This window comes from Notamacropus eugenii, chromosome 5 (assembly GCF_028372415.1).
Source record: "Notamacropus eugenii isolate mMacEug1 chromosome 5, mMacEug1.pri_v2, whole genome shotgun sequence".
Classification (NCBI taxonomy): Eukaryota; Metazoa; Chordata; class Mammalia; order Diprotodontia; family Macropodidae; genus Notamacropus; species Notamacropus eugenii.
The window spans coordinates 20,692,970-20,710,785 of record NC_092876.1 but is presented as its reverse complement, the minus strand read 5'-3'; the positions used below and the strand labels follow the sequence as shown (position 1 = coordinate 20,710,785).

Sequence of the window (17,816 nt, the reverse complement as noted above, 5' to 3'; positions counted from 1 at the left end):
TCCACAATACTGGAATTATTTCTTTCTGGCTGCTTGTAATATTTTCTCCTTAATTTGGCTACAATATTCCTAGGATTTTTCCTTTGGGGATTTCTTTCAGGAAGTGATTGGTAGAGTCTTTCAATATCTATTTTACCCTCTAGTTATACAATATTAGGGCAGTTTTCCTTGATAATTTCTTGAAAGATGATCTCGGCTTTCAGGTAGTCCAATAATTTTTAAATTGTCTCCATTTTCCAGGTCAGTTGTTTTTCCAATGAGATATTTCACATTTTCTGCTAGTTTTTCATTCCTTTGGCTTTGTTTTATAATTTCTTGATTTTTCATAAAGTCATTAGCTTCCATCTGCTCCATTCTAATCTTTAAGGAATTATTTTCTTCAGTGAGCTTTCGGACCTCCTTTTCTATCTGGTCAATTCTGCTTTTTAGGACATTCTTTTCCTCATTGACTTTTTGGATCTCTTTTGCCATTTGGGTTAGTCTAGTTTTTAAGATGTTATTTTCTTCAGCATTATTTTGGGTCTCATTTAGCAAGCATTTGACTCTGTTTTCATGATTCTCTTGCATCACTCTCATTTATCTTACCAGTTTTCTCTCTACTTCTCTTACTTGATTTTCAGAATCCTTTTTTGAGTCCTTACATGGCCTGAGACCAATTCATATTTTTCTTGGAGGCTTTGGATGTAGGAGGTTTGACTTTGTTGTTTTCTCCTGTTTGTATATTTTTGTCTTCCTTGGCCCCAAAGTAAGATTCTACAATATAATTCTTTTTCCAGTTTTTGCTCATTTCCCCAGCCAATTACTTGAGTTTTGAGTTCTTTGTCAAGGTAGTTCTCTGCTTCCTGTGTGTGTGTGTGTGGGGTATACTGTCAGCTGCTTGAGGCACCCCCCCCCCCCCCCACACACACACACATACACACACAATTTGTGGGGCTAGAGCTCCAGAAGCAGGTGCTGCCTCTGCCCCTGCTTTGGCTGCCATTGGGCTCCTCCACCCCCTTTGCCACCCTGTGGCTGGAGCCCCCGACCACTCTACTATCTCACACAGGTCTTGACAGATTTTTTTCCATTTATCTTCCAATGTGTCCTAGTTGTTTTGGGGTTGTGAGGCCAGGAAACCACCACAGGTGCCACAGATTCAATCCCGCCCCCCTCATCCCTTCCACACACCAGGCCTGCTCAGGTCCTGCATGTGTGGATGCAGCCCATGCTGGACTGTACTCTGCCCCCAGCATCATGTGATACACACTTCTCCTCGACCTTACAGGCTCTCTTGGGCTGCGAATTTGCATCACTCCATCATTCTGTGGGTTCTCCAGCTCCAGATTTTGTTTAGAGTAATTTTTTCCAGTTATTTGTCTGGGCTTGGTGGGAGAGCTCTAGAAGTTTTCCTGCTTCTACTCCACTATTTTGGCTCCACTCCCCAGCAATTTATATTCTTGTAAATATCCATCCATGTCACTTAATTTGTTAGATTTATTGGCACAGAGTTGGAGAAAATAGCTCCTAATTATTCCTTTAATTTCCTTTGCATTGGTGGTGAATTTACCTTTTTCATCTTTGATACTGGTAATTTAGTTTTCTTCTTTTAATCAAATTAAACATGTCTATCTGTTTTGTTTTTTTTTCATAAAACCATTCTTAGTTTTATTTATTAGTTCATTAGTTTTCTTAATTTTAATTTTGTCAATGTCTCCTTTGATTTTCAGAATTTCTAATTTGATGTTTAATTGGAGATTTTAATTTGTTCTTTTTCTAGCTTTTTGAGTTGTATGCCCAATTGATTGACTTCCTCTTTCTCTGTTTTATTCATGTAAGCATTTCAAGATATAAAACTTCTCCCAAGATCTGCTTTTGGTCTATCCCCTTAAGCTTTGCTTCTTTGTCTCATTTCTGTCATTCTCTTGTATGAAATTATTGCTTGTTTCTGTGATTTGATGTTTGATCCACTCGTGCTTTAGGATTAGGTTATATAGTTTTCAATTAATTTTTGTCTGTCTTTCCATGGCCCTTTATTGCATGTGATTTTTATTGCATCATAATCTGAAAAGGATATATTTAATTTTTCTGCCTTTCTCCATTGGATTGTAAGTTTTTTGTGCCCTTAATACATGGTAAGTTTTTGTGTAGGTGCCATGTACTGCTGAGAAAAAGGGATATTCTTTTCTGTCCCCATTCAGTTTTCTCCAGATGCATACCATGTCTAACTTTTCTAAAACTCTGTTCACCAACTTAACTTCTTTTTTTTTTATTTTGTGGTTAGATTTGTCTGCTTCTGAGAGGGGTACATTGAGGTCCCCTACTTGTAGAGCTTTGCTTTCTTTTTCTTCCTTTAACTCACTTAACTTTGCCTGTAAGAATTGAGATGATATACCACTTGGTGCATATATTAGAATATTGATATTACTTCCTTGTCTATGGTATCTTTTAGCAGAATATAGTTTCTTAACTTACCTCTTGTAATTTGATCTATTTTTCCTTTTGTTTGTCTAAGATCAGAATTGATATCCCTGCTTTTTTTTTTTACTTTAGCTGAACTGTAATATATCCTGCTCCCACCGTTTGCCTTTATTCTATGTGTATCTGTCTGCTTCAGATGTGTTTCTTGTAAACAACATATTGTAGAATTATGATTTTTAATCCACTCTTCTATCTGCTTCCACTTTATGGGACAGTTTATCCCACACAGTTAGGATTACTGTATTTCCCCCCTTTATGATTTCCTGCTTTCTCCCTTTCCCTCCTCCCCAGTATTTTGCTTCTGACTACTGCCTCCCTCCATCTGTCCCCCTTCTATCATCCCCATCCTTTTCTTTTCTCTTTTCCCTCACTACTTCTTTTCTCCCTTTTCTCCACCCCTCCCTTTTCTTTCGCCTCCTACTTACTTAAGTAAGATAGATTTCTATGCTCTCCTTCAGTCAAATCTAGAGAGTGTAAAGTTCAAACAATGCTCACCTCTCTCCCTTCTTTCCCTCTACTCTAATAGATCATTGCACCTCTTCTTGTGAGACAATTTAATTTACCCTTTTCTGCAGCCTCCTTTCTTCTTCTCCCATTGCAATCTTTTTTTTACTACTTAATTTTTAATCATCATATCAAACTCAAGTTATACCCATACCCTCTGTCTATCTATATCCTTTCGAAATACTGTAATCAAAAGACAGTTCTCTGGAGTTACAAGTATCATCTTCCTGTGTAGGGATGTAAACATTTAAACCTTATTGAATAATAGCTTTTTATTTCTTTCCTCTTCACCTTTTTTGTGCTTTTCTTCAGTCTTGCACACCCCTGAACACAACACCCCTGGAAGACTGGTGCTATTATCATTATTCCCATTTTACAGATGAAGAAACTGAGGCAAATACAGGTTTAAGAGAGAGAACCAGCAAGTGTCAAAGGCTGGATTTGAACTCAAGTCTTCCTCACTCCAGGTACAGCATTTCATCCATTTTGCCACTTGGGGTCTTCCCAGCAGTCTCTGTATTCAGCTTTTCTTATGGTAGGGTAACATATTCCATTGTATTCATGTAGTGGAACGTTCTTTGTTTTTACTATTCAGTCATTTAAATAGTCATGTTTGTGACTCTTTATGATTCCATTTGGGGTTTTCTTTGCAGTGATAACTGGATTGCTGTTTCCTTTTCCAGCCTATTTTACAGATAAGAAATGGAGCCAAATAGAGTTTAGTGACTTACCCAGAACCAAATAGCTAGTAAATGTCTGAGATAGGATTTGAACTCAGATCGTTACCACACCTACGTCATCTGCAGAAGGAGGGAATATAGAGAAATAAAGAGTGAGGAAATAGAGAGGTTTGAAGTAACCCTGACTCTTAACAGGAAGGACAAAGCTGCTTAACCTCACTTCTGCTTCTGTATCTATGTTCCTAGTGAGCACCACACTAGCTTCCTCTAGAGAAATGTAAAAAAACAATTAAAAGTCTTCTTTGCCCACTCTTGTCTTTGAATTCCTTCAGGGAGAATGGGGCTATCTTAAGCTATCCTCTTTCCTCCTTTTCACAGGTAATTACCTAGAAAAAGCTCCCTGTACTGAGTGGTGCCTCCTTTTCCACTCCCTTGCTCCCTTTTCCGCCTTCTGCTGAGCATTCAGGCTACTAAAATCAGTGGTGTCTTTATTTGTAAAAACCCTAGCTCAGGGGAGGTTAACCTGTGGACTTTGTTACTTTAAAATTAATGAACAGTTTTCATTTTTAAAAAATTATTTACAGTATTTAGGTTTTTATGAAAGAATGTCCATTTTTAAGTATATGTAGTTGACGTTTCTTGACTACAACCTTATTTGATTATAGCCAAATTGATAACATGAAAACGTTTCCCCGCCCCTGGCGTATCCCCTTCATTGTCTGTTTCCTGACTTCTTTGTAGCAATTGTTATTGTCCACCATCGTTGCCTGTTGGATAAACACTTGTCCTTAGAGGTTCTCTTCTATCCTGGTTCTCCTGCTGCATGTGAGACTGATAACCAAGATATCCATGAGTCCTTTGGCCTTTCTCTGACCTGATCAGAGCTGGTCTCCTTTGCTCACCTGTGTGTTCCAGACACTGTACTGGGGCACAAAGGAGAAACGGTGTCTTGTCATAACCAAAATTGAAGTTAGTGTTGGGTTATTCCTCAGCCAGGAGATCCTAAGAACCTCCTAGAGAGAAAGAAAAAATAATAACGCATTTATAGCATGCCCATGTGCCAGGTACTGCCAGGCACTTGACTGGTGGAATCCTTAGAACAGCCTTTAGAGGGAGGTGCCATGATTTCCTCCACTTTGTAACTGGGAAAAGTGAGACAGACAGGTTGAGTGACTTGCCAGGAATCACTCAGCTAGGAAATGTCTGACATCAAATGTGAGCTTAGTTCTTCCTGACTCCAGGCCAGGCCTCTCTCCCCTTTCCCACCCAGCTGATACCAGAAGATAAAGTAGCACCAGCGTCCTGACAGTTACCTTCTGGGTAGCACCTCAGGGGGAAATGGAGACATAAATAGTGCTTGGCTCTGCCTCAGTTCTTGGGTCTGGGCAGCCATTTTTCTCATTGGGGTGGTTGGATAATAGAGATGGGATGTCAGGTGATTTGGGTTTGAGGAGAATGTTAATCTTGATGTGCTGCAAATTTTCTTTCAGTTAGGATATTTTCCCTTGTCCAGAATGTCTGGTGGAGCCAGGGAAGGTAGGCCTCTAGTTAATTCTCTCAGAATATCTTAGTGGGGACTGCCTAGTAATAAGTAATAAGGAGGCCTCCTTCAATATTGAATCAGTGGGCTTATGCTGTGAAAAAAAGTACACCTGAGTCTGTTTCTGTTTCCGTAACCCTGTAAGGAAGCTCAATTTCTTTGACATCTAAGGTAAGTGCTTCTGGAGAGAAGCTATTTCCCCCAAATTCAGTTTATTTTTTCCATGTTAGCAACCTCGAAGCCATCACTGATTCTTTACTCTTTCTTGGATCCCTTTCCCGATAGCACGTTAGTTACTCAATTTTCTTGTTTATCCTTTTAATTTGTCTGAGTCCAAAAGTGGTATGTTGTTATCTCCAAGTATTATTTTTGCCTTTCATTTTTTCTTTTGAGTCCTATTTGTCTCTCTCCCTTCCACTATTTTGCTGAACCATGTTGGAACACTGGCTACAGAAAGAATCCTCTTTGATGGGGCCAAGTATACAAAAGTGCCCAAATGAACCACCTGTTCTCAAAAGGACTTGACTAAGAACTTAACTGGATTGACTTAATAAACTTAATAAACATTGGGGGGAGGGGAGAATCTACGCTGAAGGTGATGGATCTTTATAGGCCTAAAGTTCAGTCCTTACCACATCACTTCCACTTAGTAAATTCTAGTGCCTCCTGTACTATCTGTGTGCAGTTATGGATGCATCTGTTTGCTAGCTCTTCAGAACCTAGCCCAAGCTACCTCTCCAAGTTGGTTACACACACTTTTGGTGGTTTAGGAGTTGGTGACATTCAAGGATGTGGTTGTGGCCTTCGCTGAGGAGGAGTGGGGCCTCTTGGACCATTCTCAGAAAGAGTTTTACAAAGAGGTCATGCTGGAAAATAGCCAGAATAAGGACCATTTCTTCTCTTCTCTTGATGTTCATTGTCAGGCCTAAATTTTCACAAGTGGCAGAGAATGGATCTGTGTTTGTTTCATGTCAACTTCAAAAGCTTCATTGAGTTGCAGTTACCTACCTGCACCAACTCACCATCCACTTTGGTCTTGGCTTGTCAGGTTTTCAAGTTAAAAAATTCACCATCAGTCAGGTGTAGGACCTTGATGCCATATTCCTCCTCTGTGAAAGTGTCTGACAACTTCACTGAAAATACCATGCAAAAAAGAATAGGCAAGATATCAGAACAGGACAGGAAATACTTGGCTCTCCAAGAATCTCCTTAACTCTAGATAGTACAAAATTCTTGGGAGTCCAACTGCCAAATCAAAAACCGAAACTATGTAAACCAAATGAAAACCTAGATTTTCAAATAAAGTCAGATTTCAATAATAGGAGAAATAAAGGTAGGCCAGGCCAATATTATAAAAATACTAATTTTATCCAACCTGACATATATTCAGTACCATTCCAGTGAAATTACCACAATTATTTTTTATTCAATTAGAAGAAGTAATAAGAAAGTTCTTTTGGGAAGACAGTCAAAAATATCGAAGAAAATAATGAAAAAAATGTCAAGGAAGGTTTAGCAGTACCAGATGTTATGCTCTGTTGTAAGGCACTAAATATCAACACTCTAGTACTGGGTAAGAAATAGAAAGATAGATCAATGGAATATAATGGTTGTTGTTGTGTTTGTCCTTTGTTCTCAAAGAGGAAATGATGGCATGACTTGCAGTTGACTTTTGTGTGAGGGAGGGCTGTGCAAGGTCACCAGCCTAACCATCTGGGTCGAGTGGCCTGATATTCATCAAGAGGACTGGAGATGGTCCAGGATGCAATGTGAAACCCTGGCCATTTTAGGCTAAGGTCTTATCAGATTCTCACTTTGAGTGAGGTAAAGTCAGTTCAGTGAAGAGGCCTCTTTAAGAAATGTCAAGCAATGGCCCCTTTAATTAAAAAAAAAAAAATCGAACTGGGAGGGGAAGACCCTCAGGGTTGCTGGTCAAAAGACAACCAGTTACTATTTAGTATTTATTATATGTAATAGTTGTCAATGCTGAGTGGAGGGAGAAAAATCAAGATATTTATATAATATCCTGTTTTAAATTTGAAAGGAACAGGAAGTTGTCCAGAGTAGATTTGCAATTTCATGCACAATCATCTTTTTTCATATGTTACAGAAATGCTTGTTTCATTACATAAATTCAAAGAAAATTAAAAAGTAACTTTTCAAAGAGGTGGAAATAGTTTATTTCAGGGGCCTGTGAAATTCATATGACCTAAGCACTATCGAAAACCTATGATGAGGTATAAGCAATACGGGTATGGCCCAAATGGACAGTTTGTTTAAGGCATGCTTAATAGTCAGTATGATCAAAGTGTGGTTTTATGACAGCGTATGGAATATGTGTCAAAGTGTCTAAAATGAATGCCAAAGTATGTTAAAAAAAAGAAAGAAAGAAAAAGAATAACAACCTAGGAGTTATCACAAAAGGAGGATGCGTTGGACATTAAAAGGTGTTTTATTGGTTAAAAAAAGTAGGTAGAGGGAGGTAAAAATGGAGTAATTGTCGCATAAAAATTAATCTTGGGATTAGGTGAGAGTGAGGGCAGGTAGTGCTGGAGTTAACTGGGATTAACAGAATGAGAAATAAGAGTATCTTAAGTAACCCTATTTTAGAAAAAGAAATTAAACAGGCCAGGAACAAATGGATTTGAAAGGGAATTTTACCAAGCATTAAAGATTAACTAATTCCAATATTAAATCAGTGATTTGGAAAAAATAGGCAAAGAAGAGGTACTACAAAGTCCTTTTATGAAACAAATATGGTATTGATATCCACATTTGGGAAAAGAGAAAGAAAATAATAGACCAATTTCGTGAATGAATGTGGATACAAAAATCCTGAATAAAATAAATAGCTAGGGAATGACCACAATATATTACAAGGTTGTATATTGAGCCTAATTTGGATTTATCCCAGGAATGGAGGGATGCTTGAACTTACAGAAAATTATTCACATAATTGATTCTATCACAAATAAGTAACAAAAAATCATTTGGTTATATCAGTAGCTGAAGAATAAGCTTTTGATCAAATACAACATACATTTCTATTAAAAAACCTCGAAAGTATAGGCGTTAATAGATTTTTCCTTAAACTGATAAAAAATTCATTTACCTTAACACATCAGCAAGCAATATTTGTAATGGAGATAAGCCTTCCCAGTAAGATCAGGTGTGAAACAAGGATGCCCATTGCCACCTATACTATTCTGTGTTGTTTTGGAAATACAATAAGAGCAGTAGAAATAGAAATAATCAGAATAGGGAATGAGGTGATAATGTTTCTTTTGTTACATATAAGATGATATACTTGGAAAATTCCAAAGACTCAATCAAAAATTTTATTAAAGCAGTTCATTTTTAGCAAAGTAGCCGGGTATAATTTAAAGCCATACAGATCATCAACACTCCTATATATCACCAAGAAAACCATGCAGAAAGAGATAGTGAGATATACCCCATTTAAAACAACTAGCCAGTAAATGATTCCTGTTATTACAGCTGCAAAAACAAACTCGGACTGGTAGGCCCTGTGGAGTTTTCGTTATTTCTTTATTAGCTTTTGCATTTCCCCATCATTTTCCTCCAATCAGTTTAGTGGTTTACAAGTGTTCTGGCTCAGATAAGTAAATGTGGTGCTGTTGAACAAACCTCTAAAAAGCTCCCCACTGCTTTTCTGCCGGAATGCGGTAAACCTTCTGTTGGCTCACTTTTCTCTCCAAGTTAGTAACAAATTGTTCTCCCATGGAAAATCACTCTAATCTGTTGACATTAAGTCTGGTAGCCATCTTGCCTTATGGCCGCTGCTTTCATTGAATGTGAATGTTTAGCTTGGAGTGAATGAGGCTCTGGGTCTAGCATTCTGTGGTGTACACCTCTTTGGGCTTTCAGCTAGAGATCATCTCTTACTTCAGGTTATCAGAGGATTAACTGTGTAGAGAAGCCTCACAAATGTGCTACTGGGCGCCTATGCTTTTCTTGGAGGAGGTTGATCAGTAGACAAACTTGCAGTAGATAAACTTGTTCCTACTGGAATGAAGGTGCATAAAGGCAATGTATGTGGGGAGGGCTTACCCCAGAAGTTCTACATGACTGTACTTTGGAGAAATCATGCTGGTGACAAAGCTTTGGATCTAATTACTAAGGGAAGGCCTCCTGCTGCAGCACAGACTCATTAGACTTCCCACCAAAAGAGACCTTATTAAACATCCCCAAATTCCTTCCTCTGCATAAAACCCCATATATGTAAGGAATTTTCACTGAAGTCCCACATTTATCATCCTTCCTCAATATTTTATGATGTGTATAGACTTCATTTCTTTAGCCATTCCCCCATTAGTTAATTTTCTCTTGTTTGCTTTGGCAGATTCCTTCTTTTAATGTTTTGGTATGTGTTGGACATTAATTTCTGCAATGCTTTCTTAAAGGGGCTAGGTGACATGTGAATGAAGAGCTGTGCTTGGAACCACAAGACCCGAATTCCAATTCAGCCTCCCATATTTCCTAGTTGTATGTCTCTGGGCAAGTCATGTCATCTTCTCCTGCCTGAGTTTCCCCATCTGTAGAATGGGGATAATAAGGGCATGTACCTCCCAGAGTTGAGGTGAGGTACTTAAGTAAGCAGTATTCGTTAGGTGCTTAGCAAATATGAAATCACTATGGATATACTGGCTATTTTTATGACTGTCATTCCTTGGATCATCAAAGGAAAGTCAGCTGGCTAAAACATATGGATAGCTCAGCTGCGAGAGAGAGGGAAACAGAAAGATAGACATAGTTGGAGACAGAGTCCCAGATCTTCTGCAAGAGAAATTTGTTTGCATTTCTGAATTCCACAGAGGAAATCCATTTTCTTCAAACAATTGCAGTGTATGTTGTAAAACATCCTCTTTTATTTGAGATTTATTGATATATTTTTTTTTTAGGTAAGTGGGTGGATTTAAAAATTGAAATGGGGAAATAATTAAAGACATGATTATTATATATATTATATGAATGCAATTACTGAACCCCCAGTCAGTGGAGGGTATGGCCCTAGTTCATCAGAATTTTCCATATCCCAGGGGACATTAGCAAGGTCATCAAACTAAGATGCCACCACTTACCTAAAAAAAATCAATATATCTCAAATAAAACAGTTAATTGTTGTGCTAGGCTACTTAGCCCTCACATACTGTCCATGGTCCATGTTCCCTGTTTCACATTCCTCTCCCCGAGTTTAAAGGGAAAAAGGTGGCAAGCCTAGAGGCCTGTATTGGGCTACCCGAGTCTTTCTTACCTGTCCAGGTCTTCGGCTGGCCACGCCGGATGCACGTATGAGAGAAAGGACGTTCCAGAGTCAAACAGGGGTTGAGCTTTATTACAGGGTTTCGATTACAAGTGCAGGGGGGTCTTCCTTAGGAGGAAATTTCCTAAGGAGGCTAAGCTTAAGGGATTGGAAGTAGAAGTACAAGCAGGGAGAGAGGGGGAGGGGAGAGAGGAAAGAAAAGAAGCGGAGCCCTACTTTTCTCTTTGGCTCCACACGTGCTAAGAGCTTTCTGGCTTCCTCAATCCTACTTAATCTTCAGCCACACAGTTTGCATCTCAATACCATGCTGTTAGGTAACTAGGTGTGCTCCAATCCGGGACGACCTCGAGGGCAGGGAGACTCCACCCATCAGGTATCTCCGGGGGAGAGGCGGAAATACCCGAGCTAGCCGAGCTAGCTCGGTCTGACCTTCTCGAACCCCCGCTGTTCATGGAGGGCCTCGTAAGACTCTAAGATTTAGAAGTCCCACTTTTACCTGCCCGAGACTGTCCACACGGAATTGAGCTTCCAGTCCCAACAAAAAGGAAATAATGAAGGGAGGGGACATGTATCACTTTCTCTGCCTCTCTCACCACTTCCTTCCTCTGTTAGCCTCATAGTACCTCACATTTTTCTGAGTCACATCATTCTCACAAGACCCTCCCATCTGACTTTCCTATCCCTGCTACCTGCCTATCTACTCCCCTCCCCTCAAGCCTGCTAAAGATGTGATGTCCTACAATGAGTAGGGGAAAAACTAAACAAATTCTGGTATGTGAATATTATGGACCAAAAACATGTCATGAAACCCAGGCAATTTCAGTGAAACCTGGAATACTTATGTGGACTAATGCAGACTAATTCATTTTATTTCATGTTTGTGAATTGTCAATTAAAAAAAATAAAATCTGATGATTTCTCATCTGTCATTTTCACCCATTTTGGGGGCATGACAAGAAACTGTGAAACTATTTTCATATGACTTTCTTATTATCAGAAAACTGGGAGTTTTTACAACTAGTATCTAATAAAGCCCTCATTTCTGAAATATATAGAGAAGTGAGTCAAATGTACAGGAATTCAAGTCATTCCCCTGTTGATAAATGGTCAAAGGATATGAACAGGCAGTTTTCAGAAGAAGAAATTAAAACTACTTATAATCATGAAAAAATGCTCTAAATCACTATTGATCAGAGAGATGCAAATCAAAACCACATTACACCTATGTAATTGACTAACATGAGAAAACTGTAAAATGATAAATATTGGAGAAGATGTGGGAGAGTTGGAACACTAATTCATTGTTGGTGGAGTTTTGAGCTCATCCAACCATTCAGGATAGGAATGTAAAACTATCGTCATAGGGCTATAAAAATGTGCATACCCTTTGACCCAGCTGTAACACTTCTAGGGCTGTATTCTAAAGAGATCATAGAAATGGGGAAAGGACCCACATGTACAAAAGTATTTAGAGCATTTAGAGCATATAGGGTATATAGCAGCTCTTTTTGTGGTGGCCAAGAACTGGAAATCGAGGGGATGTCCATCAGTTGGGGAATGGCTGAACCAGATGTGGTATATGAATGTAATGGAGTGTTATTGGGCTATAAGAAATGATGAGCAGGCTGACTTCAGAAAAACCTGGAAAGACTTATGTATACTGACGCTGAGTGAAGTGAGCAGAACCAGGAGAATATTGTACACAGTGATACCCATAGTGTGTGAGGACTGATTTTGATAGACTTAATTCTTCTCAGCAATGCAAGGACCTAAATAAAGCATTTCCGAAGGGCGTATGATGCAAGATGCCATCCACATCCAGAGAAGGAACTCTGGAGTTGAAAAGCAGAATAAAGGAGACTATTAGCTAATTTCTTATGTTTTGTTTTTTGCATTGGTTTTTCTCATGATTTCTCCCATTAGTTATAATTCTTCTATCCAGCATGACTGATGTGAAAATGTGTTTAATAGGAAAGCATATGTATGGCCCATATAGGATTGCATACCATCTTGAGGAGGGAAGAGTAAGGGAGGGGGAGAAAATTTAAAACTTGTGGAAGTGAATGTTGAAAACAAATTAATAAATTTGGAAACAAAAAAAAGAAAAAAAGAAACGATTTTCTAATCAATACTTTTATTTTGTTGTATTTGATTGCTTCAGTGACTGGAGTAGAAAATAATTTCTCCCAGTCTGTTTTTCTTTTTAGGAATGTTTTGAATACCCCTATCTTTTTGAGGTTTCATCTACTTTAATTTAAAATTTGTTGACCTGAAAAATCTACAGAGTTTAATCTAAGAAAGACAAACTAGATTAGTTCTGGGCCACATTTTAATTTCTCTCAAGGTGACTTGACATGCATTGTTTGGGAATTGTATGGGAGTCCAGAATTGGGTCCCCCTGTAAGAACTGGCTTGATTTGAGACTTGGTGTACAGAGTTATATGGCCTTTAAAGTGTAAGTGTTCCCAAGGGTGCCAATCAACTGTGATTGGTCAACACACTGGAAGGTGCACTCTATTAAAATAAGGGTCTTGAGTAAATGACTGAGGTCACCTAAATCCTGGTATACTACTGTTCAAGAGTGGCTGATATCACCCCACCTGGGAACAGAGGAAATGCCTCTTCTATTAGATCACCCCCCCCCCCCCCCCCTTGCCCACCATACCAGACCACTCCCAACCTTGGGCTATCTGAGCAGAAGAACCTTGTCTCCACCCAAGCCTGGGCAGCTTCCAGTGCAATCTCCTTATCAGGAAATGTCCTTCTGAAGAACGTTGCCGAAGGAAGCTGGAGCTCTGAGCTGTTCAGCCTAAAATTGTATTCCTTTTTGTATGGGCAAGAGAAAATATCCTCACTGAAACCAAAGATAACATTCTCCCCAAACCCCAAATCACCTGATGTCTTGTGTCTTGTTTCCCCAATGGAGAAAGTGACTACCCAGCCTCTCCAGATGAACTGAGGCTGGAAGAACCCCTATTTATGTCTCTATCTCCTCGTTCCCTTGATTTGCTACGCACAGAGTAGCTTTCAGGGAGCTGATGCTGCTTTATCTTTTGGGAGGAATTTCATCTAGGTGTAACAGGCGAGACAGGCCTGGGCCTGGAGTCACCAAGTCACTAGACCTGTTTGTCTCACTTTCCTCAGTTATAACGTGGGGAGAATAATGGCACCTCCCCTCAAAAGGTTACTCTCTAAGGATTCCATTGGTCAAGTGCTTGGCAATGCCAGGCACATGGGTGTGATATAAATGCCAGGTATTATTTTTATTTCTCTCTAGGATGTTCTTAGGACCCCTGCGCTGAGGAATTCCCTGAAACTCACTTCAGTTTGCTTAAGATAAGACACTTTTTCTCCTCTGCTCCCCAGTGCAGTGTCTCAAACAAACAGATGAGGAAACTGAGGCTGATTGAGTGACCTAACACAGCTGATAGGTATCTAAGGCAGTGTTTGAATGCAGGTCTACGTGAGGTCCAGCACAACCCACTGCACCACCCTGCTAGTTCCCATCATGGGGTTGAGAGTTAGGTACAAAAAACAGGCCCAGGATTGAGGTTAAATTACCCCTAAGGGGAAGAAGGTGGGTAGGGATAACAGGAGATCAAGTCAGATCAGAGAAAGGACTTACTAAGGTCTTATGGATTCCTTAGTTATCAATCCAAAAGGCAGGAAGAGAACCAGGATAGGAGAGAATTTCCCAGGACAAGTGTTTATCCAACACATAGTGATTGGTTGACAATAACATTCCCTACAGAGAAGACAGGAAAAAGCCAAAAAAGGGGCTACACCAGGGGTAGAGAACCGTTTCATGTTATTAATTTAGCTATAATCAAATAAGGCTGCATTCAAGAAACTTCAGTTAGATATACTTAAAAAATGTATATTCTTTTGTAAAAATTGAATAGGAATAATTTCAGAATGAAAACTATTTGTTGCTTTTTAAGCAACTAAGGCAACAGGTTCCCCACCTCTGACCTAAGGTCTTTACAAATAAGGACACCATTGCTTTTAGCTGCCTGAGTGATATGCAGGAGGTGCAGCAGAGGGTGGAAAAAGGAGAGACCATCCAGTACTGGGACCTTTTTTCTAGGAAATTGCCTGTGAAAAGGAGGAGAAATGATAGCTTAAGGATGAGAAGGTTAAGTGAAGATCTTTTAAAGTTGGGGAACATTTGGGCATTTCCCGTTTGGAGTTAGCAGTTCAGTGCATTGAGGACTGAAAGGAAGTTGTAGTTCAGTCATTTTCAGTCAGGTTGGACTCTAACTGACCCCATTTGAGGTTTTCTTGGGCAAAGGTACTGGAGGAGTCTGACACTCCTCTGTAATAATATGGCCTTTGTCACAGAAACATTTTTTAAAACCCTGTGACCTGTATAAATGGCATATTATGTCATCTAATCCAAACCCATAATTCCACTGGTTTCAAAATGAGGCCATTAGACTGAATATGTGTGCTGCAGACCTCTCCATTCTTCTTAGATTATGCCCCTTCCAGGCACAAGCTCCACTCACTGTCCTTTCTGCCCCTTCCCCACCCTCCAATTGCCTTGAGCCTGGAAGGCTCTTTCCTTCCCCCACGGACCTTAGTGTCCTTCAGAATGACACTCAAGTCCTCCCTTCTGCAGGCCTGCCCTGGTTTTTTTTTCCTCCCCAGCTGCTAGTGTTCTCTTCTCAGATCACCGTCCATCTGTTTCCTCTCTGTCTAGAAGCTTGATCTAAGAAATCATGTAAAAGTTATGAATAGAGAGCCAGACTCAAAATCAGGAAGCCCTGGGTCCAAGCCTGGTCTCAGACCCAAGCTTGAAGGGACACCTTCAGCAAGTCACTGAGGAGAGATGAATGGCCTGGATATTTCCAAAATCCCGGCTAGCTCTGATGTCCAGAGATGTGGGATCATCTCCCAGGAGACAGGGCACTCCACTCCCAGAGATCCCCCAATATTCATACATTGTGTGGCAACCCCCACATCAGTCCATTAGACAGTAAACTCTCCAAGGCCCAAGAATGTTTTTGTTTTAATATGTCCAGGAATTGCGTGAGACTGGGACTAGTGATTGAGAAATAGATCAGCTGGGCCATTAACCCCACACTAAAGGAAGAACTCAGAGCTGGGGGGTGGAGGTGGGGAGAGTTTTCCTGGATAAATTCTGAGGAGAAACATTAGTATTTCTAAAGTTTTTGAAATTCATCATCCCATCAGATCTCCTAACAAAACTAGAAGCCAAAAGGGAGAGGCTCCCTTGTATCTCACTGAAGCCAAGACAGAAACCAGAGGGAATCTGAGTTTTCTGGACTAGAAAGAACTTGGGTGAATGTTGGGGGCAGCCCAAGGACCTGGGGGGGTCTCAGTGGTCAGGAGTAGCCCCAGCCCCTTCTGGGCCAGCCTGGCTGGTTGGTGGTTGTCCTTCCTTCTCCAAAAGGACTGAGATGACATCACTGTACTGGTCTGTCCACCCAGAAGAAAAGGATGGGGTCTGAGAAGAAAGGGAATGGTGAGAGGCAGGAGGAAGGAAGACCCAGGAAAAAGAAGGGGAACATGGAATTCCAGAATCCGTGAGTTGGTGGGTAGGGGTGAGGGAGTAACAAGTGAATGAAGTTCAGAGGTGGGGAGATGGGGGGATAACCCAATCTCCACACTCCTATTCCACCTACAGTCTGGGAATCAGTAATCAAAAACACTTGAATTTCAGGAAAGGCTAATGGGCATATCTGCACCCTAGTACTAGAGTCTAGAGCACAGCAGAACCTGGCATGGATTAATGAAGTGCTGGATAAATGACTTTTCATTCATTCATCATCAAGGTTTGTAAGAGTAATTGAGAACCAAGTTCCAGGTCCCCAGTCATTTAAGAAGTAGCCAGAAATCGCGTGGCTCTGGGGACAGTCTGTGCCCACTGGGTACTTAGAAGTAAAGCTGAGCAGGAAGGGGTCACAGCACCAAGGCTCCTTGGTTCTAAGATGAAGGAGGAACCTCAGGGATCACCACTTTCCAGGCACTGTTCAGCCAATAAGGCTGAACAGATCAATCAGTCAGTAAATATCAGTGAAGTGGTGTGCCAGGTCTGCAATCAGGAAGACAGACCTAAGTTCAAATCTAACCTCAGACGTTAGTTCTTTGACCCTGGGTAACTCTTTTAACCCTATTTGCCTCAGTTTTCTGTCTTTGTAAAATGAGCTGGAGGAGTTGACAAATCACTCTAGTATTTTTTCTAACAAAACCGGAAATAAGTCCCAAAGAGTCAGACAGACTGAAAACCTGTAAAGTGATCAGAACACCCCCAACAATCAAGTGACTTGCCCAAGGTCACACAGCTAGTATCAAGTATCTGAGGTGAAATTTGAACTCAGGTCCTCCTGACTCCTGCACTGGTGCACCATCCACTGCACCACCTAGCTGCCTCTAAAGCATGTTGCATTTGCTTCTGAAAGAAACAGGGAGCCATAGGAGTTTATTGAGTGGGAGACAGGGGTGTCATGGACAGACCTGCACTTTAAATGACTTTGGGGCTGAACTGGAATGGGGAGAGATTTGAGGCAGGCTATAGGTATTTGTCTTCTTCCACTCATAGAAGAATAACACATCTCTGGGGAGTCCTCAGTCTGATTCAGTGGGGAGAGGGGGACGGGTCTGGGTTCAGAACTCCTGGCTCAAAGGAAAGGGGTCTTTTCTTGGAAGTATCTCTGCATTATTGGGACAGGGGTGGCAGCATTGACCCCAGGCCACCCAGCTAATCTTGGTTGGGTAAAGGAGTTGGACTTTTGGCCCTCCCCCCACCACACCCCCACACACTTGAGCTGAGAGGAGGCGGGGCAGGGTGGAGCCAAGTTTAGTCTTGCCTGTCTAGTGTAGGCAAAAGAGTGGAGGGAGAAGAAATATAAATATTGGGAGCTATGCAAGGTTGGAGGATACTTTCTGAAGAGCAGTCTGTCTTCATTCACCTCCCTAACCAAACGGAGCAGATATCAAAGAATCTGGAATCTTTGGCCAGAAAAAGTAAGTCTGGGTCTCAGGTGCCCCACCCTAACCCTTCCCAAACCTTTGTCTCAACTGCCTGGCAGGTATCTGCCCTGCCCCTACCTTCTTTGGTAGACAGACCAGATCAGAAAATGAAGCATTTTTTCAGAATCTGTTTGGACTCCTGTTCCCCCTCCCCAAGAATCCTTTTCCTTTCCTCCCAAGAGAGAACTCTCCATCACCCTGACCCTTGCCCCCTGCTGGGAGGCTGCCTGGTAGAGGTGGGGAAGAGCTCTGCATTTGGAATCAAGGCCTGGGTTAAATTCTACTGCCCCAGGTCCCAATACTAGACTCCATACAATCCTTTACACATGTGATCTCTTTGGGTTCTCACAAC

General features: G+C 40.8%; 1 protein-coding gene and 1 non-coding gene across 4 annotated transcripts in view; one reads left to right on the top strand and one right to left on the bottom strand.

Moving 5' to 3' along the window:
- The window catches only part of LOC140508336 (uncharacterized), a 52,373-nt gene that overhangs the window by 11,291 nt on the left and 23,266 nt on the right, over nt 1-17,816 (top strand). The window contains exon 1 of one of the 3 annotated variants that reach the window (XM_072616173.1): nt 8,384-16,017. The exons of the other annotated variants lie outside the window; for them this stretch is intronic. Within the exon in view, the coding sequence (XP_072472274.1) occupies nt 15,932-16,017 (86 nt within the window). The 5' untranslated portion in view covers nt 8,384-15,931. Of the gene's footprint in view, nt 1-8,383; nt 16,018-17,816 lie in introns of those variants that run through there. 3 annotated transcript variants of the gene reach the window in all.
- Nucleotides 4,857-4,984, bottom strand: LOC140509400 (small nucleolar RNA SNORA17). Its single transcript, XR_011968724.1, has one exon. It is a non-coding gene; the product is annotated as a small nucleolar RNA SNORA17 (small nucleolar RNA).